General features: G+C 43.1%; 1 protein-coding gene across 1 annotated transcript in view; it reads right to left on the bottom strand.

Moving 5' to 3' along the window:
• dnah9 (dynein, axonemal, heavy chain 9) overlaps positions 1–22,547 on the bottom strand; it is a 241,431-nt gene that overhangs the window by 68,389 nt on the left and 150,495 nt on the right. The window contains exons 56-60 of the mRNA XM_052102818.1: positions 20,796–20,960; positions 19,002–19,142; positions 15,132–15,302; positions 14,893–15,015; positions 4,177–4,370 (exon numbers count right to left, since the gene is read on the bottom strand). Of these exons, the coding sequence (XP_051958778.1) occupies positions 4,177–4,370; positions 14,893–15,015; positions 15,132–15,302; positions 19,002–19,142; positions 20,796–20,960 (794 nt within the window). The remainder of the gene's footprint in view (positions 1–4,176; positions 4,371–14,892; positions 15,016–15,131; positions 15,303–19,001; positions 19,143–20,795; positions 20,961–22,547) is intronic.

Genomic DNA, 22,547 nt, shown 5'->3' with positions numbered 1-22,547 from the left:
GGCCAATGGGTGTGGCTATCCACACGAGATCTACGCCTCAGAATGCCCTGCAAGAAACTCAGTCCGAGATTCTTGGGTCCATTCAAGATCACCCGTCAAATCACCCCTGTATCGTTTCGTCTTGATCTGCCCAGACACATGCGCGTCTTGCCAACGTTTCACGTCTCCCTGCTCAAACCAGCCTCTGTCCGTTCTGTAGAGAGCAGAGAGGAGGAGGCTGCCACCCAACCTATCCTATTAGAGGGTGAAGAGACCTACCATGTACATTGTCTGCTGGACTCTAGACGTCGCGGCGGGCATCTTCAGTACTTGGTAGATTGGGAGGGCTTTGGTCCAGAGGAACATTCCTGGGTCAACGCCAATGACATACTGGACCCGTCCCTTACTCAAGATTTTCACCGCAATCACCCTGATAGACCGGCTCCTCGAACTCGCGGCAGACCTCGCCGTCATCAGTTCCCTCGCGCCAGGAGGCGCTCGCAGGGAGGGGGCTCTGTTACGGCATCCTGCCCTGGTGATTCCATGCACTCTCAGTCCCATGCTCTCTCTCCTGAGTACTAAGTGTCTCATACTTCAGCTCAGTATGGATCGTCATGCTTTGATTGCATCCCAGCTGTTCCGTATTAACTCTCGTCCCTAGACTATATCTGCCTCATTAACTCGGCGTCCTGTGCAAAGTATTGTTTCACCCCGTGTTTCATGTCTGAGCATTCTCTAGTTATCCTGTTTTACCGATCCCAGCCTGTCTCGTGCCTTCCTGCCGTCTGCTGCCCATCTCAAATCAAGCCTGACCTTGCCCCTGAGTTTGAGCACCGCCCTGGGCTCCAGACTGGACCTTTCCCGATTATCTGCCTTGTGTTTACCTTTTCTGAGACGCTTTATGTTTGCTTGAAGTCTGCCAATTAAATTGTTGCAAATGGATCTGCCCGACATGTCTGATCTTCACATTAACACAAATTTCACAAATCTGACAAAACAGTGATAGTCATGGACATAATTTGATGTTCCACTTTATTTTCAGTGTTTGGAAATTAACTATTATCACCATTAACTATTGCTGGTGGACTCTCCAAACTGCAAATGTAAGAACTGATTTTGGACTTTGTGTTTAGAGAAGACCTGCTATTGAAACATCTTAATGCAATTACTTATTTCTCAGGAAAATCGCAAAGTGTGTTTTGCACCACTTCATTTACATACAATAAACCCCCAGTTTGCATGCATACATCTACAGACAGGGCAAACATTCCCACCCATGCCCAATTGCACTTTGCACTGGCACCGGGGCACTCCCGGGGCATCGCTTGCAGGTTCACAACCTGGTCCCTGAAGGGGGTCGTAGGAACCTTGGGCATGTAGCCCGGTCGCGGTTTTAGGATGATCTGCCGTACCAAACTCCAGGCAAGTGTCACTGACAGAGAATGCTAGCAGTTCCCCGACCCTCTAATGGAATCGAGTGTGATCAGAAGGCCTGAGAGGACCAGTGAGATATCCCAGGAGGGGAACAGGCTTGGCCGAGAAGGGTTCAACCTCCGGGCGCCTCTAAGGAACCTGATAATGAAGTCGTGCTTACCAAGGGACTTGCCGTCTACTGCGTCGTGGTGGGCTGCGATAGCAGCGACATACACCTTCAGCCTATCCTGCAGGAATGAAAGCACTGACCGAACTGTGCATCTCTGTGGGTCTTCAGATCTGGAAGAACACCAATTTGCGAACGGATGCCACTTGAGGGCGTAAAGCTGCCTGGTAGTTTATCGTGTCTACGACTGCTGGTGGTAGACTGCTTAAGTCTTCGGCGTCCCATCTAGGGGCCAGACATGGAGATTCCAGGTCTGCGTGTGGATGCCAGAGGGTGCCCCGTCCATGAGAAAGAAGGTCCTTCCTCAGGGGAATTTGCCAGGGAGGTGCTGTCGCGAGAAGCGTGAGATCCGAGAACCAGGTCCGGGTGGGCCAATAAGGAGCCACCAAGGTGACCTGTTCCTCGTCCTCCCTGACCTTGCACAGCACCAGTGCAAGAAGGCTCACTGAGGGAAATGCGTACTTGCGCAGCCCCTGGGGCCAGCTGTATGCCAATGCATCTGTGCCGAGGGGGGGCTTCTGTTAGGGAGTACCACAGCGGGCAGTGGGAGTTGTTTGGGAGGCAAAGAGATCTATCTGTGCCCTACCGAAATGGCCCCAAATCAGTTGGACCACCTGGGGATGAAGCCTCCACTCTCCGCTGAGCGCAACCTCCTGCGACAGCGTGTCCGCCGTTGTGTTGTGGTTGCTTGGGATGTGAGTGGCGAGCAGCGACCTGAGTGCTGAATACATGGGAGAAACCTCCGCAGGGCAAGGATTACAGCCAACAACTCAAGGCAGTTGATGTGCCAACACAGGCGGGGCCCCTTCCAGGAGCCCACTGCTGCGTGCCCGTAGCACACGGTGCCCCAACCCAGTTGAGAGGCGTCAGTGGTGACAAAAACATGTCTGGACACCTACTGTACGGGGACTCCTGTCTGCAGAAAACAGAGGTCTGTCCAAGGGTTGAAAGTCTGATGGCAAGAAGGGGTGATAAACACATGGTATGTGCCACAGCTCCATGCCCATCTCAGGACTCGAGTCTGAAGCAAGGGCTGGAGTGGTCTCAGATGCTTCAACTCAAGCGGCACGACCGCGACTGAAGATACCATATGCCCCAGGGGCCTCAGGAACTATTTGAGAGGAACCGCTGTGCCTGGCTTGAAGCGAGCAAGGCACATGAGCACTGACTGCGAGCGCTTGGTTGTGAGGCGCCGACAATGAGATTGAATCTACCTCCAAACCGAGAAATAAGATGCTCTGAAGTGGAGAGAGCTTGTTTTTTTCCCCAGTTGACCTACGGCCCAACCGTCCAGGGTAGGAGGTCGGTTCCGGGCAGTAAAAGGTGCCCTCCACAAACTCGTCAGCTCGTCATGCACTTCCGGGAAGAAGGCTGGTAGCGGCGTCTGGAGCCGAGGTACCAATCATCAAGCCGCAAGTGTTGGGGGGGGTTCAGTCCAACCCAAAACTCACAGCGGCCCAGGAAAGTATGTTGGCCATCTGCTCATCAGACTCTGACTGGGCAGGCTGGCCCGAGGACGAGAGTCCGTTCAGGTCTTCAGCATCAGACACCTGAACGCTCTCCGATGCAGCGGTGATATCGTCATCCAGACCTGGCTACAGGGATGAGGCAAACTGGCCGTGAAGTGAGCTGCCGTCATCCCGAGCGAAGACGGAAGCAAACGAGCGTGCCGGGGGCGGGTGGTTCATGGGGCTGTGCCTGAGGCTGGAGTGGCGTTCGTTTTGAGGAACGAAAGCCACGACCACAACGTTGCCATGGTCATGTATTCGCAGTAAGATCATGAACCATTCACAAACGATGCCTCGGTGTGATCGCTACCCAGGCACATGAGGCAGCGTCTATCGGATCTGGAGAGATACCGGCCACATCCAGGAACTACACAGCGGCGGAAGTGCATCTTTATAAAGACGCGTCCTGAAAAGCTTGTGTATGTTGCTCTTTAACCAGGAACAAATTATTTTAGAGGAAAATAAACTCTTTCAGAGAACTCAACTCTTTTGGGAGAGAAGCGCTGTTGAAGCGCCCAGGGGCAGAGTCTGCACAGCGTGCAGAGAGGAGAAAGCCGCTGGAATGCGCCATCAGATCCAACAGAAGCTCTCTTGCGGAGGTGGGTGAAGCAGTCATGACACACAGCTCGCTGATCAAACAACCGTTCCGCTCCGAAGAAAATATCTGTCTGACATTTGCTCGCCCGCTCCCCTTTGTACCCTTATGTCTGGGGGCGGGGCATGCAAATTCTGTCTGCCAACTTGACATTGGACTTTTCTCAAGTTCAGAGGTATGCAAGGCTCTCAGAAGAGACCTCTTGTGTCACTACAGTCGACACAACGTCGAGTGAGTGACAGAAGGGGAACTGTAATGTTTAGTAAAAATATATTTTTGATACTTTTGTACACACATATATATATATATATGAATATGTACAAACAAGAAAATATTTATTTAAAGATTTAAATATATAACTTTCATTTACATTATCAAACACTTATATTATCAAGCACAGCTAACAAGCTTAAACACAGCAAAAAGATTGCATGGATAAAAGAAAAAATTATATGATCAATGTTATGATTTGTTTTAAAGGATTGATGTCTGACCTCACAGCATAGTTCATTCTATCAGGACGGAGCGCTCTCATCATGCACAGTCTCTGTAGGGCTGTTTTATTCTTCCACTCCTGAGGGAACTTCTCTTTCTCAGGACACTCAGACTCTGCAAACTTCTTCCAACGATTAGCTGATCCCTCAATGTCCCTGTCAAGGTTATGGAACTCCTCCATCGCAGAGAGAGACTGAAACAAACATCATCATTTAAAAAAAGCATACTTTCTACCAATGTTTTCAATAAAAAAAAAAAATTATTATCAGGATAAAATGCTGATTTGAAATGTTGATGAAGAAAACCATACAAGGTATAAAAGTTTCAGATATTTGATAAGGCACCTGGGTAGTTGACATAACGTTTTCACAGACCGTTTAATTCAGCATTAAGATTTGTGAAAAAAAAGTATATATGTTTGTGTAAGGAAAAGTGAATGTCGTAAGTCCTGTTCCCTTTACAAAAGCTTCACGTTGATGCTGCGCTATTGCTAAGCGCTATGGGGAACAATCTTGGATTGTGAGCAGCTGTGAATTTGTGTGAAACACGTCACTGAACATTGACCTGAATTTATAGCCTCGGCTGGTGAAGATCATTAAATGCACCTGTGGCCAGGCTATAAAATAGAGGCGTCACCAGCGTGTCGACAGATATTTTTCATTCAGAGCATACTATGCTGTGTGTCTCACAACCTGCTCAGAAATCTTTCTTCCCTCTTTGTTAGGAGTTAGAAATTGTTAGGCAGTGCGCAGAACTTTCTTACTTTTTCTCTCTGCTCTGAAAGTGATATATATAGATATATATATATATATATATATAAAAAAAAAAATAAATAAAAAAAAAGAGAGAATGATGGAGAAACGCAGCAAACGATGCGCGTTTCCTTGTCAACGTCTCATGACGGACAAGGACACGCATGAGTTTTGCTTTATTTGTTTGGGGGAAGAGCACGCGGCTCTCACGTTGGGGCGGGGCGGGTGCGCGCATTGTGACCTTGTTTCGGTCGGGATGCTTCGCGCTCCCCTCGCTTACTTCCGAGAGCCAGCACCTGCACTTCATTCGTGGGGCTCTCGTATGGATCTGGCTGAGGAGCGAGAAACGGGTGCGTCCCTTTCGCTCGCTATCTCCCCAGATCCGGCTGGTCCTTCTCGTGTTCTTGAAGCACGCTCCGGCACCTCTTCAGTTCAGGAGGGGGACCTCGATTCCCTTGGGTCTATAGATTTCGAGTTACCCACATCAGAGCACTCAAAACATGATGCAAAATCCTCTGAGGAGTTACTCGATGTGGTTACTCGTGCTGTGGCCAGACTTCAATTAGACTGGCCACGTGACCAAGAAACAAGATGAGCTTGCTCGTTTGTGGAGGAACCCTTATACCTCGTGCGTTCACGTGCCCTCGACGTCGTTATATTCGACTATCGTGGGTGCTGAGGCGCGAGGGTATTCAAGGATGCCGCCGGTCGAAGAGACACTTGCGGGTTATCTCTCGCCGGGTTCGGCATCGTCCTTGAAAAAACCTGCTCTCCCCTCTAAGCCATGCAGGACTACCTCCATGCTAGTGGGGAGGGCTTATCAAGCGGCAGGTCAGGTTGGTGCTGCGCTGCACACCATGGCTGTGTTACAGGCGTACCAGGCTGACCTGCTAAAGGATCTGAGTGCGGGTAAAACTCTCGACGAAGAGGCCTTTTCAGAGCTTCGTCGAGCTACGATTTGTCTCTCCGCACGACCAAGCAGTCAGCCCGTGCCATTGGCCGGTCTTTGTCCGCTTTAGTCAGTACGGAGAGGCATTTATGGCTTAACCTGTCAGGCATCCGAGATAAGGACAGAGTTTTCTTAATCGATGCCCCGGTTTCGCCTTCTGGTCTCTTCGGAGACGCCATGAATACGGTTATCTCCAGATTCCAGGAGGCGAAAAGCCATGAGGAAGCCTTTGGGCAGTTTCTTCCTCGCCGCACTCAGGGGGCGGGGCCGTCAGCCACCCAGTCTCGCCCCGCTTCTGCTAGGAGAGAGGCTCAAAAACAGAGCGTGGCGAGTCGTGCTCCCCCTCGCAGAGACTGGGGACAGGCTCGTCGCCCTCAGCAGCCGCCCAAGAAAGACCTCAGGGCTGTGATTTCTAAAAGAAAGAAGCCCTGACGTTCTTGTACCCAACTTTGTGAGGGTAGTTCCCTTCGGGACGGGGCGCGTGTATCATCCACTTCGGCCCTCCCGATACCCTCACAAAACCTCTTCACTCCCGCCGCCTTTGGTGTTTCGGGTGATAGAGGCTTCCAACAAAGAGTTGGGTGTATCGTTGCTTCCTGCCTTAGTCCAGGACACGGAACACTCAACACCCCCTCAACAGGAAGTGTTGAAATTAGTACCCATCTCAGAGAACCTGGCAGCGTGGAAACTTCTGCCAGGTATTTCTATGTGGGTTCTGAAGACAGTAGAAAGAGGCTACAGAATTCAATTCGCTCACCGCCCTCCGCGTTTCAACGGCGTGGTTCCCAGTACAGTAAGACCGGAGCAGGCATGTCTACTGTGGAGAGAACTGCAAAATCTCTTGGCAAAAGGGGCCATAGAACATGTTCCCCTTCCAGAGAAAGAGTCAGGCTATTACAGCAGATACTTCCTGGTTCCCAAGAAGGGTGGGGGGTTGCGTCCGATTCTAGATCTTCGAGGCTTGAACCGCTCGGTCAGGGTGTTCAAGTTCAAGATGCTAACTGTCAAGTCGGTCGTGTCTCAGATCCAACATCACGATTGGCTGGTCACGATCGATCTCATGGACGCATATTTCCATATTGGAATTCTGCCACATCACAGGAAGTTCCTGAGGTTCGCTTCCGGGGCGAAGCCGTCCAGTATCGGGTTCTTCCATTCGGCCTAGCCCTATCACCCCGCACATTCACGAAATGCATGGATGCAGCACTGGCTCCTTTGCGACTCCAGGGCATCCGCATTCTGAATTATTTAGACGACTGGCTGATACTAGCACAATCTCAAGAACTGGCAGTTCAGCACAGGGATATCGTCTTGGCTCATCTAGGTTCACTGGGTCTGAGACTCAACGTCCAGAAGAGCGTTCTTTCTCCAACCCAGGAAATTAGCATCAAAGTGAAGCTTTTTGTAAAGGGAACGACTCGGGTTACATGTGTAACCCTTGTTCCCTGAAAAAAGTGGAACGAGATGCTGCGCTTTTTTGCCGCACTGGGACGTCCCAGGACTGCTCTTCAGAAAAATGTATCTGTCGACACGCTGGTGACGCCTCTATTTTATAGCCTGGCTCCATCCAGAACTCCCTGAGCAGTTCATTCATTCTTTTGTTTATTTGACAGGGACAGTGCAAAATTTAAACAATTGTACCAGATTTAGTCTCAGGCTAGGTCAAAGTTTCACTGTTCATCAGTATCAACGAATACTAGGTCTCATGGCGTCTGCGTCCACGGTGATTCCTTTGGGCCTTCTCCATATGAGACCATTTCAGCTGTGGCTAAAAGCCAGGGGATTTCATCCAAGGGCCAGTCCCCTAAGGCAAATAAGGGTTACGCGCCGAGCGCTTCGTTCCCTTTCTATGTGGCTCAGACCCCGGTTCCTTACCTTGGGTCCCACTCTCGGTGCATCATGTCGTCACAGGATGCTAACGACAGACGCCTCCCTGATGGGTTGGGGTGCGACCTTAAGTGGTCGTCCAGCCCAAGGGGAATGGGAGGGTCATCAGCTCGATTGGCACATCAACTGCCTCGAGATGATGGCGGTATTTCTGGCCCTGAAATGCTTCCTCCGACATCTGAGAGGCTGCCATGTCCTTGTGCGGGTGGACAACACAGCAGCAGTCTCCTAACATAAACCGTCATGGAGGTCTATGCTCTCGCCACCTGAATTTGCTGGCGCGTCGGATTCTCCTTTGGGCCAAGGGCAAGCTCATGTCACTCAGGGCAATTTACATCCCTGGATGCCTAAATGTGGGAGCAGATTTGCTGTCCAGACAAAACATACTGAGGGGCAAGTGGAAACTCCACCCCGAGGTAGTACAACAAATTTGGGAGAAATTTTACAGAGCAGAAGTGGACCTCTTCGCCTCTCAAGAGACTGCGCAATGTCCCCTCTACTTCTCTCTGAGTCACCCAGCCCCCCTGGGTCTGGACGCGATGGCGCATACATGGCCCAGAATGTGTCTGTATGCTTTTCCCCTGGTTTCTCTGCTCCCGGGAGTCTTAGCCGGAGTTCGCCAGCAAGGGTCTTGCCTCTTACTGATAGCGCCTCACTGGCCGAACAGGATTTGGTTCTCAGAAATTATATCTCTCCTCGACGGCTCGCCTTGGGCGATTCCGGACAGGAGGGACCTTCTGTCTCAGGCACAGAGGACGATATTTCACCCCCGGCCCGAATTGTGGAAACTTCATGTTTGGCCCCTGAAGGGTACCAACTGAGGAACACAGGGCTGTCGCCTGAAGTTATCGAGACCATTCTTAGTGCTAGGGCTCCCTCCACCAGAAGAATCTACACCAATAAATGGGGTGTCTTCAAAAAGTGGTGCAGTTTACATGGTGCAGATCCAGTTAACTGCCAAATTGTTTCAGTTCTGGACTTTCTGCAGGAAAAACTGTCAGCAGGCATATGCCCCGCTACTCTCAGGGTTTATGTGGCTGCCATTTCGGCTTGCCACACCTTGATGGACGGGGCGCCTTTGGGAAGGCACCCTCTACTCGCTCACTTCATTCGTGGAGCCAGGCGACTGAGGCCTCCTGTTAAGACCAGAACTCCCTCATGGGACTTAGCAATAGTCCTGGAGGGTCTGGCCGAAACCCCCTTTGAACCTCTAGAGTCAGCGTCTGATAGACTTCTGACTCTCAAGCTGGGTTTTCTTGTGGCGATTACCTCTCTTAAAAGAATCGGGGATCTACAGGTATGGCCAAAGCTATCCTGCATCCTCATCCTGACTACCTTCCTAAGGTGCCCTGTCACTCTGGAAGCCTTCTGGTCCCCGACGTTTTTAACGCCGGAGCAGGAAAGTCTTCACGGACTCTGCCCAGTCCGTGCCCTTCAAACTTATGTCCACCGCACTAGCCAGTGGCGTAAGTCTGGGCAATTGTTTGTCTGCTTTGGGGGCCGCAACAGGGGGGCAGCTCAAGCTCGACATCTCAAGCTCATGTCTGAACAAGTTTGTGATGCGGCAGGCTGGTCCTCTCCGCACACATTCATCAGATTTTATCGTTTGGATGTTCATGCTACTCCGGGCTCTTACGTCCTTGAGTCGACATCCCAAACTCATGCCTGAACAAGTTTGTGACGCTGCAGGCTGGTCCCCTCTGCGCACATTCTTCAGTTTTTTATGACAGGCTCATGCCTGAGCACGTTCGTGATGCGGCAGGCTGATCCTTTCCGCACACGTTTATCGAACTCTATGGGCTAGATATTTTTGCTACTCCGGGCTCTTATGCCCTTGAGTCGACATCTCAGCTCATGCCTGAACAAGTTTGTGATGTGGCAGGCTGGTCCTCTCCGCTCACACTCATCAGTTTTTATGACAAGTTTTGTGTTGCGATAGGGTTCTCTTCGCACACATTCATCGAACTTCATGGGTTAGATGCTTTGCTACTCCGGGCTCTTATGCCCTTGAGTCGACATCTCAGCTCATGCCTGAACAAGTTTGTGATGCGGCAGGCTGGTCCTCTCCGCACACATTCATCAAAATTGAATGGTTTAGATGTTTATGCTACTCCGGGCTCTTATGCCCTTGAGTCGACATCAAGCTCATGTCTGAGACCTCTCGCGCTTTGTGAGCACACTTCACAACCATAGGGGTCCGGACAGCCCCAGTGCGGCGGCGTGGGTATTGCGTTCCCCGTAGCGCTTAGCAAAAGCGCAGCATCAAAGTGAAGCTTTTTGTAAAGGGAACGTCTCGGGTTACATGTGTAACCCTTGTTCCCTGAAAAAAGCGGAACGAGATGCTGCGCTTTTTTGACGCACTGGGACGTCCCAGGACTGCTCTTCAGAAAAACGTATCTGTCGACACGCTGGTGACGCCTCTATTTTATAGCCTGGCCACAGGTGCATCTAATGATCTTCACCAGCCGAGGCTATAAATTCAGGTTAATGTTCATTGACGTGTTTCACACAAATTCACAGCTGCTCACAATGCAAGATTGTTCCCCGTAGCGCTTAGCAAAAGCGCAGCATCTCGTTCCGCTTTTTTAAGGGAACAAGGGTTACACATGTAACCCGAGACGTTTTCAACATTTAATCACCTTTTTGTCTTCACTAGATCATTTTAATTATTTCAATTATTTAATAAAAAAATGTAAAAGTACAAATATCCCATGTCTCTAAATTAACATGTACTCATAAAGTATGGAGTATAGCATGTCAAACACAAGACATGTCAACTTCCTACCTAAACTACGCTTTTCATTAATTTAGTATGCATTATTTTGCAAGCCTATGCATGTTGCTGATTGAACAGTGTGCAATCTTATCAAAAAGAAAAGAAGTTGTGATGACTGACATTAAAGGTTTGGACAATAAAGAGTTTAGATACATCATCACTGGTGTCAAGGTGCTAATGAAATCTAACTACAAAGTGAAGTGTCTTTATGCCACAAACTGATGAGTCAACATTAATGTGTTTCTTTATAAACCAGACTAGCAGAAGTGCTTAAGCAGCAGAAATTAGGCTTTCCTTTTGCAAAGCTAAATTTGTCTTCTCTTGGAAGAACACCGCTGTGACATATGCCGTTCTCTTTTATATGTAGATGTCTGGCTCGACCCGAAGGTACTGAAAGCGGCAGGGGAATGATGACTCAATGCCAAAAAGCTTTTCTTATAGGAAACACTATATCCTAATGGCATATTTTAGAAGATTATGGACTTACTCTCTCTGAAATAACATCAGATGCTTTCACATTCCTGTCCTTGAGAACAGCAGGGGATTCTGGAGTTTCTCAGTAAAAGCCTAAGTCTAAGTTAGGTGTTTGGTAAATGGTAAAAGCAAAAGGTTTTTCAAGACATAGTCAGTCAAGATAAGACAGCAGTTGGTAAGGAAGTACACTTAAACTACTAATGGGGTTCTGTATAATTAAATTGTTTGCTCTGTACTGAAATTTCTCAAACATTGATATTCTGGTTAAATGTGTTCAAAACCCCTTACCCTCAAAATTACCTTTAATGAAGTGATGTTTAATTAATTATTTATCTATTTGTAAACTTTGTATTTCATAATAAGTTTAAGATTAAAGTTTGACATTTTCCCATTGATTGGAATTGGAACAGGATGTGCAGTATTAAAAATTGATATACACAATGTACAAACCTTGCAAATCGGCGTTTTCTGCTCGGTATCGCTTATTCTAAAGCCAAACCAATTCCACACCACGGAGGACGCACTTTTTCCTTCCAAAATCTCCTCTCATCTTCTCATTCAAATAAATTTGAGGAACGAGCAGCTGCTCTGCCTTACTCCATTTATCAGAAAGATTGTGTACGTGTTATGTGCTGTACACATTTCTTGTGTGGAACTTTTGCTTTACCGCGATAGAGACGATAATCCAAAATGTATAATGATTGGCAAATTTTGACCAGTTTATACCGGTAAACAAAGTCTACCGGTATATCGGCCACTCCTACCAGCCACTATTCAATTTTTAGCAATAAAATTCACATTTCATCATACATATATACCGTATATATGTATGATCAAAAGTGAATTTTGTTGCTACATTTTTATATATACACAGAATATATATATATATATATATATATATATATATATATATATATATATATATATATATATATATATATATATATATATATATATATATAGCCCTTTGATATTAGACAAAGATATAATGCACAAATGTTAATCTTAATGATAATGTTTAAATTGTGTTCCTGTAAAATATATCTAAAAAAAAGAAAAAGAAAATAATTAAAACAAGATATTGTTAAAGATATTAAGGCTTTTTTCTGAAAAACATATTGTTAACATATTGTTGTCTTACTGTACTTGCAGCTGTATATTTCTTCACTTTTTCACATTAACTTGTTTATAGTCAAACAAGTGAAAAACAAAAATCAGACAGTGCTAAAGAACTAAACCAAAGTATTCAGATTACATTACTAACCTTAATTAATCTAAAGTAATACATTACAAATAAAATTTTACAGCATGTAATCTGTAGTGGAATAAATGTTAACAGTACCCCCCACCCCCGCTGAATTGCTATTGGTCTTCCTTCTTACATCTTTTTGCATCCTATTTGATTGGACTTGATTCTTACTAATATTTGCATACTGAATTTTGATTGGGCTCATTTTTCTATAGCTGCCTTTACATGGTGAAGTAAATTATATATTATGTGTTAATATTGTGCAGAGCTGACTGAAAACAAGATGTGCCCTGAATGACAACAGCAGCAGAGCGGCATAATCCAGCATTTATTCAGAACCAAAATCTAAAGCCTAAACCAACCTAACACCTTATCATAATTATTTTGCTATATTGAAGCACAAACGTTTCCTTCAGGAAATGCAAATCTAGTTACAATTCATTAACTGAATAATCTGATCTTTTTGGTGATAATTTATAATTCATTATAGTGGAGTTGTGATATAAAGATTGTGACAAAGTAATATTAATGTACTTTTCTGATAATACTTTTCTAATTTAATATTTAGTCCTTTTGAAACCGTAATGTCACAACTGGATATAAACTCCTGAGTACCACTGCTTAATGTGTCAGAGCACATGCACTCTGTGGGATAGTCACTGTTAAAGTGCTTTCTGGACATTACAGCTTATTTTGGTTTTCAAAAGATTTAACAATTCTATTTGAGTGCCCAAAAATGAACCAAGATTAAGATATTATGAGGATAGAGAGTGAGAAACCACTTAAGTGAGTTATGTTTAGAAATATGACTGGCTCCGGTTTCTGTGATGACATTTTGTTCCTTTAGAACAAATAAATCATTAAAAGGCAGATGTCAGTATATCAAATCAAGGATAAACACAGAAGACACAGCCTGAACCTCATGTCCTTCACATTAACAGGATTTTTCATGCATTGAAAAATCTCCAGCGCCCACAAAGGCGAAATTTCGGGCCACTGAAGCAAAGTTTATAATATTTGATGTGACTTTTTCCTGTAATATGATTGTGTCTACATCTCACGAACGGCACTTTTATATGATCAGCGCTAACTGTGTTTCCAAACTGAACTGAGCAGTACAGACCATTAATCTGCATGGCTTGACTCAACGCAAGTGCAGAGCGGATCACTTGCAAGCCACTGGATAGCATGGCAGAGACCACAAACAAAAAAAAGTCAGACAACACAAACAACTAGAGCTCTGACATTATATACAACAAGGAAAAGTGTGTCACTGTAGTAGCATCATGACTTCATTTTTTAACTTGTAAACCCTAAGAAACTGTTTAGACCAAAAAGTTTTCCTAAAAATTAATGTCCACATATGTGGACATTACTAAGTTGTGAAATTGTAAACAATACCAGGCTTTAGAAAGTCAGATTTTTTTTTCTTTATTAACTATAGTTATGTTTCCAAAAGTGTTGTTTTTTTATGTTTTTGAGACATTACAGACAATACATTAGAAATTAGCATACATTCAAATTACTGGCCACCATTATCCAATTACTACCTATCATGTTAAAATAAAATTTTGCATGAAAAATTCTTAATATATGTACTGATAAACATTGTCCCATCTCTGCCAAACATTTTGAGTGGTCAAAACATCATATGTAGCATGAAATGAACTTTTGACTGAATGTTAGAAGTGAAGGCACTTGGCTGAATAGGAAAGTTGTAGAATGCTCCCTTGCCCCCTAATTAGGGAATGACTTAACCTTCAATGTGCTGTCTGTCTGCACTGGTCTCAGAACAGTTTAAAATGCACCTATATATGCTACATTTTCCAGCTTTTGGATACATTAGTGAATATAGATAATTTAAGGAAAATTAGCCAATAGTCCACTTATGTGGTACATGTGTTTAACATTGTGCAGTTTCACGATAAATCAATTAAATGTTTAAAAATGACATATTGGATAAAACTAGAGACTCTACTCTTTTGACTCAAATAGGTTTTAATGTAAAAACTTAATGAGGTTTTATACCAGGCATACTTTTGTTGCTGTTTATCCCATTGGCACAGTGTTGTTTTGTCACATGACTCGGTGTGTTGAAAGTTTAACCTTATAATTACAGCCTAGAGTCCCCTGAACTGAGATCAATCGGTTTAAATTACATTAAATTATGCATAACCTATTGCGAAGCCAAAACATAACGTCCACACATGATTTCAGAAGACTAGAAATATTGCACGCAATTTGTTTGAACTAATTTTATGTTTGAACAATACTTTCTGGTGCCTTTTGTCATTTTGGAGCTTGAGTGGCCAGGATCTACTTTTTTTGTGTTTCACAAAATCAAGAAATGCTATAAGCTATAAGGGTGAGTACATTTTGACAGAAATTAAATTTTTTGGGTGAATTATTCCTTCAAGTTAGTTTGCCTTCAAAGCACATAAAAGGAGACAATTCTGTGTCAAATTCACATACAGTGCAGGTTAACAATTATATTAATTAACAATTACTTGCAATTATGTGATAAACCTAACTAGCTTGTATGGATGACAATGTTCGTAAGCCACTATCAAAAACTATTTCTGATGTAGAAAAAAACCCTGAACAACAAATTCATATTTAATAACTTACTTTAATTCCTCCCCAGGAATGATTTGACAGAAAGTCCACAGGTGAGGTCACTCCAGGTTGGACCGGGTACCTCAACAGAAAGTCTAGCTCACTGGGATTAATTTCTTTATTCATGAGCAAGATCTGAAGTGAAGATAAATAAGTGTGTTTAGGAGAAACAAGCAGAGGCAAGGCATAAGTTAGGCTCTTTATGACTTTTCCTGTCATCTGGTAATGAAATAATGAAATAAACAGCTCACTTGAAAGGCAAGCTGGGCGGTGTAGATGAGTTTGTCACACTCAAAGAGCCCGCGGGTGGTGTACTGGAAAACATAGACTGTGATGTTGTCAATCAGATTCAAGACCCGTTGTTTCAAGGTCTCATCTGGGGCGGCCTTTACTACAGCATTTTGAAACACAACGTTGAACGCCTGCACGTGAGAATCACACAAAAGAAAAACAAGATAAACAAAAAGATAACAAACAGATGGATCAAAAACACCCCTGAGGGGGAATTGACTAAGAACGAATCGCAGCTGCTGATAGTATTGTTTATTTGCACATGTTGTCAGCTGGTGTTTTAACACTCGAGGAAGACATGATGCAAATCAGCTAAAGTCACAAACACTGCAGAACTTTTTTTTTTCTGAATGCATTTTGCAAGGTGCAATACCATATCTTGTGGGTTGGTTCTGAGTGCTAGGTTGTGGAGGATGCAGCAGACTACTACGATCATGTACATCTGGATGTGTTATAACACTTTTCTCAATCTTTTGATGAATTACTGCCATTAGTAACAATTACTTGCCATTAGCACATGCACACACTGTAAACAAAAATGTAAACATCACTGTTTAACAGAGTTTTGCTTACCACCTGCTTTCCATGGGCAGAAATAGTGCAACATTTATTGCAGCAGGCAAATAGCACTGGGTTTTGTGGATAAGCAGCGATCTTTAATAAGTCTTATTTGTATAGAAAGGAGCTGTGTTTGTGCAGAAAAGAATGACAATGACTTCATTTAAATACTTGAGGCGAAGCTCTGACTAAAGAAATAGTTCACCTAAAAATTATAATTTTCTCATCATTCACTCACCTTTATGCCATCTGAAACTCGTATGACTTCCTTGGGATCATGATTTGAAACTTGATTACACTTCCTCACGCTTGATGCACACGTAATTTACAGCTCGCGTATATGGGCAAAGCGAGAAAGTTTAAACAAGCTTCAAATAATTTGTGCCAAGGAGACTGCAGATAGCAAGATTTATAGTGAAAAAGGGGTTACATTTAGGTCTGTTCTCACACAGAACCGAAGGTGTCACTTTAGAAGACATGGATTAAATAACTTGAGTTGTATAGATTATCTTTATGTCCATTTTAGAGCTTGGAAGAGTTGAACCCCACTGACTTGCATTGTATGGTTATATTCGCATTATACATTTCTCCATCAAAATATCTTCAGAAGAAAGAAAGTCATATGGGTTTGAGACGGCATAAGGGTGAGTAAATAAGAGAACTGTTCTTGAACTACAGGTCCTTCTCAAAAAATTAGCATATTGTGATAAAGGTCATTATTTTCCAAAATGTAATGATAAAAATTAAACTTTCATATATTTTAGATTCATTGCACACCAACTGAAATATTTCAGGTCTTTTATTGTTTTAATACTGATGATTTTGGCATACAGCTCATGAAAACCCAAAATTCCTATCTCAAAAAATTAGCATATCATGAAAAGGGTCTCTAAACAAGCTATTAACCTAATCATCTGAATCAACTAATTAACTCTAAACACCTGCAAAAGATTCCTGAGGCTTTTAAAAACTCCCAGCCTGTTTCATTACTCAAAACCACAATCATGGGTAAGACTGCCGACCTGACTGCTGTCCAGAAGGCCATCATTGACACCCTCAAGCAAGAGGGTAAGACACAGAAAGACATTTCTGAACAAATAGGCTGTTCCCAGAGTGCTGTATCAAGGCACCTCAGTGGGAAGTCTGTGGGAAGGAAAAAGTGTGGCAAAAAACGCTGCACAATGAGAAGAGGTGACCGGACCCTGAGGAAGATTGTGGAGAAGGACCGATTCCAGACCTTGGGGGACCTGCGGAAGCATTGGACTGAGTCTGGAGTAGAAACATCCCCGCATTCCCCAGGTCAAGCCACTTTTGAACCAGAAACAGCGGCAGAAGCGCCTGACCTGGGCTACAGAGAAGCAGCACTGGACTGTTGCTCAGTGGTCCAAAGTACTTTTTTCGGATGAAAGCAAATTTTGCATGTCATTCGGAAATCAAGGTGCCAGAGTCTGGAGGAAGACTGGGGAGAAGGAAATGCCAAAATGCCTTAAGTCCAGTGTCAAGTACCCACAGTCAGTGATGGTCTGGGGTGCCATGTCAGCTGCTGGTGTTGGTCCACTGTGTTTTATCAAGGGCAGGGTCAATGCAGCTAGCTATCAGGAGATTTTGGAGCACTTCATGCTTCCATCTGCTGAAAAGCTTTATGGAGATGAAGATTTCATTTTTCAGCACGACCTGGCACCTGCTCACAGTGCCAAAACCACTGGTAAATGGTTTACTGACCATGGTATTACTGTGCTCAATTGGCCTGCCAACTCTCCTGACCTGAACCCCACAGAGAATCTGTGGGATATTGTGAAGAGAAAGTTGAGAGACGCAAGACCCAACACTCTGGATGAGCTTAAGGCCGCTATCGAAGCATCCTGGGCCTTCATAACACCTCAGCAGTGCCACAGGCTGATTGCCTCCATGCCACGCCGCATTGAAGCAGTCATTTCTGCAAAAGGATTCCCGACCAAGTATTGAGTGCATAACTGAACATAATTATTTGAAGGTTGACTTTTTTGGGGGTATTAAAAACACTTCTTTTATTGGTCGGATGAAATATGCTAATTTTTTGAGATAGGACTTTTGGGTTTTCATGAGCTGTATGCCAAAATCATCAGTATTAAAACAATAAAAGACCTGAAATATTTCAGTTGGTGTGCAATGAATCTAAAATATATGACAGTTTAATTTTTATCATTACATTATGGAAAATAATGACCTTTATCACAATATGCTAATTTTTTGAGAAGGACCTGTATTCCTTTACACTGGATTGAAGGTGGTTAGAGAATCAGACACAGATGAAATACTGCATGTAAAAGTGTCAGTATGCATTTTAGTGAACTCACCCTACAACCTATTTCACATTGAGCAATGTAAAGGTGCAATCAGTAATCATTTTTTTTATGCCAAGCGGCATAGTTGCAGCATCATGCAAAAAACAGAAGTTCTTAGTTACCAATGTCAAAAATTCTACCATTCACCATCATCCATGTATAATTTATCCATGATTAAAAACTTAAATGTAATGGTGATTATGGAGACCAAGCAAGTAAAAACCGGCTGGTCAAAAGTTCTCAACATGCTGTGCTCACGAATGTGTGCTCAGCACCATATGTAGAAACAAGCAGATTTGTCTCTAAGACTGATATAACTAGAACCTTAATCTCATGTCATTGTGTATCATTTTAACATATTTAAAAAATATTGCCAATTTTGCCATTTACTATTTCTTTCTGTAAAAAAAAGTAAAAACTAAACAAAAACCAAGTGCACCTTTAATACTGTTTTGTTTTCTTTTTTCTTTTTTTCTTTTTTTCTAACTGTTTGCTGAGGAACATCAAGAGTCTCTGCATAAATTTGTACAAAAAGGAAGAGGCAATTATTTTTTTGATAGCTGTGGATTGTCTCTTGACAGTGTGATGAATGAAAATACAAGGAAGCCAGTGTGTACAGGACTACATTCATAATCTATTTTCAATTAAAGTCAACCAAGCTGTTCTTCGTAACATTAAGATCGCTCCATTATAAGCTTGTGTTTATAGTACAGTGATGTCCTGCAGAATGTAAGAGCCCATTATATTAAATACCATAGTTCACCATGGATGAATATTTATGATAGCCTGAGACAGAACACAATATAATAAAAGCACAACTGAGCCGGCAACAGAAAACACAAAGTATGAGCGGGGTACAAACTAAATCATTGAGCACAGGGAAATAAACAATAGGTTCTTCAAAGAGCCGGTCTGTGGTTCAGGGTCAACAGTGGTGTTGAGTGGTACCTTGAGAGAGAACTGGTACATGGGGTGGATTTTATTGAGATCGTTCATGATAAAGTACAGAAGCGAAGCTCGGGCCGCCGCCAGACGGTAGTGTTCTCTCGCATCATTGATTTCTGACTCCGTCACCTTGGCCTCCTTCACCTGTATTGGTGAATATACACACACAAAACACAAATTAGCTGAGCTGAGGAACACAATCATTACGAATATGCCAATACAATCTTTGGAAAAGGTTGAACACCACAGCTGACAGAGTTTAACTGCTCATGTTTATGAAAGATTATTGAACAACTATCAAACGTGTGTTAAGTCTCATGTTAAGCAACGTTTTTTATTAAAGGTGAAGTGTGTAATATTTTTGATATTAAAATACTTTCTCCTGTCAAACATACTATGCAGAAACAACTATTAATAAGATATTGCCCAGGTTTATTCCCCTAAAATAGCTTTTCCCCAATATATTTTATTTCGATTCCAATATCTCAATATGATTAGATTTCGATTTAATATCTATTTATGTGGGTATATTTCAGTTATATTGTTCCTTTTGCTTTCATTTTAAACAAATCTTCTCACAGCTAATGCTACACTATTGAAAAAAGAAAAAAGATTAATATATTATTTTTGGTTACATGATTATTGTTTAATTGCATAATTTGTACTATTTACATGTACTCACACTGATTTGTTGAACACGTGCTAAAACCGGTACTGTCTCTTTTACAAAACCAGCATTCTGTAAAAAGAGTCTTTAAATAAGCGAATGTTAATGTGAGAGACTCGAATGGCTTCATCTCATCTGTGCTATGCATGATTAGAATACAATTATTTTGTATTTTTTTTTTTATCAACAACTGACTGTAGAGAACAGAAAGGGTATTAAAAAAGACATTCAATGACAAATGGGTCATGTGGATCTTGTCGTTAGACATATATTCACAGAACAACTTTTACTCTCAACACGCAGTGAAAGGATCTCGCTGCTGAATAATCCACCACTATAATATACAATTACTGGTGAGTGAAATGTACAAATATGTACATTTTAGTCACATATAGTGAAATTTGGTTGCAAATGCAAAAGATTTCCTCTCAATTTAGTAGAGGGTTATGCATAGAGCAAAAAATGTATCTTTGGATTTAAGAATCAAAATGGAGATCCTTCAAATGAAGACTGCAATGCATTGGGAAATCAATATTTTTGCCCACCCCTACTGCCCAGCAAGTCAATTTGTGTTCAATTGAAAGAAGAAAGTTATAAAGGTTTGGAAAAAACATAAGTGAGAGTTAATTATGAATGGATGAAAATACTTGGAACTTAATGACTTAATACTTAGAACAAACTTAAACTTGATAAAACACTGCAATTAATTCAGCCAGAACCGCATTACGTTCTCAAATCATTTAAACGTTCTTGATAATATCAGCCTTAGGGGTGCTATTTTTCATCTTTTTAAATGTTACACCTTTTAAAAAATGTAAGATTCAAGTTTTAAAACCTTCCATTGTCTTTGAATTCAAAATGCCACTGAAAGCAATGACGTCATCAAAATATTTGCATACTGAACAGCAACTGGTACTTCCTAAATCTATTTGCATACTGAATTGTAATTGGTCTTGTCTCTCTTGGATATATTTATTTATTAATTATTTCAGGAAGTAATTTTTTGCAATTTTGTAAAGTGACCCTAGTGGTGCAAAAATTACACCCTTTGCCTTTAACAAAACATTGAATTAGCTTAGTCTAAAGACACAACAGGTGCTGTCCAAGGTGCTGACACATCAATACTGCACCTTGTCTTCAATATCTGCTGCTGTTCGTTTGGTTATTTCCAAGTTCTCCACCAGTTCTATGTCTCCAAGGAAATTTCCAGAAGCAGAAGACAGGCGCGAGAGTAGGTTGTCCTCCAGAGTTTTCAAAGTGATTTTGAAGCCGTTCTGTTGCTTTGTAAGGTTTGACTACAAAGTAAAAGACAAAAAGAGACGTATGTTAAAAGCAGTGAATACCTATGATGATTCATAAAAACAAAACCCATAGGCCAAAAAACAGGAGACATGAAGGCAGTCTTTGGGTAGAATAACAGACTTCCTCTTGGCCAAAGACATCAAATGCAACCACAAAAGTGTGAGAGGATTGTCAATGCTGATGGATCCATTTCCAGTTAAATCACATAACCCAGGCAAACATCTATTTAGCTTGTCATACTTTTTTTTTTTTAAAACATCAAAAGCTTGGCACATTGAACTCAAGACGAAATATCTAATTGAAAATGTCAATTTGTAAATATATAAAAGTGTAAGGTACACAACCCTAATTAAACTTTTGGTGTCCAAAAAGCTATCTTATAATATTTATATTTCTGATTCTAAATTCTGATTGGACGACGGTGATGACAATAAATGCAAACCTGTGACAGCGTATTCTATTTTAATGCACCAAGTTGACACATTGTTTGGCAAATTCCTACAATAAGGGAAATTAATAATACTACTTGGAAGAATTATTTATTTTGAGTATTAATATTAATAATAAATTGTACATTATTGGTCTCATATTGCTGTTGCCAGTTTATAACAGCAATTAAGCCACTGAATCATGCCTAAGAACATCCCTTACCCATAGTAAACTCACAGCAAATGCACAGGTTATCGTGGCTTAATGCCTTAAAGGGATGGTTCACAGAAAATAAAAAATTCTGTCATCAGGTCTAGTGCTGTGGCAGGAGGGACACAACGTCTCGTTTCCTCCCTCGGGGAACGGAGGTTACAACAGTAACATGACATGATGTTCCCCTTCTGTCACTCACTCGACGTTGTGTCGAATGAAGTGACACATGGGGTCCCATCTAAAAAAGCCACGCACTGACCATGTTACGTGAACTGTCGAAACGTGCAAGCAGGCTACTGCGCGCTAGAGGCAACTGTGTCTGCTGCACGTAGCCCTCCCCAAAGAGATGTCACATACAGACCTCAGGTTCTCCGCACCCCTTGGGGGGGAATAGGTGCTACATGACTAGCATGGGAGCAAGCCCAGCAGCCGCGGACTTTTCTCTCACAATGTCTCTCGCATAGGACGTGAGTTCTACCGGCTCGGACCTGACAAAACACTGGACGAGACCGAATCAACCCTGAGATTGTAGAATCTGTCGAAGGTATTGGGTGTTGCCCAGCCCGCTGCTCTGCAGATGTCTGCTAGGGAGGTGCCGTTGGCCAGTGCCAACGAGGATGCCACACTGCTCGTCGAGTGTGCTCGAACCCGCAAGGGGGTGAGCACGGCCTAGGACTGGTAGGCCAGAGAGATGGCATCAACGACCCAGTTTCCACCATACACCGAAGCTGACAAAGAGCTGCTGAGAACATCTAGAGCTCTGCGTGTGGTCCAAATAGATAAACAAAGCATGTACCGGACACAGCAACGAGAAGGCTGGGTCTGCCTCCTCACGGTACAGCTTGCTTGCATGTTCACGACCTGGTCCCTGAAGGGGGTCGTAGGAACCTTGGGCATGTAACCCGGTCACGGCCTCAGGATAATGTGACAATATGTTG

Source organism: Xyrauchen texanus, chromosome 33, assembly GCF_025860055.1.
Source record: "Xyrauchen texanus isolate HMW12.3.18 chromosome 33, RBS_HiC_50CHRs, whole genome shotgun sequence".
In the NCBI taxonomy this organism is placed as follows: Eukaryota; Metazoa; Chordata; class Actinopteri; order Cypriniformes; family Catostomidae; genus Xyrauchen; species Xyrauchen texanus.
The sequence above is the reverse complement of the archived record's forward strand: the minus strand, read 5'-3'. Positions and strand labels throughout refer to the sequence as shown.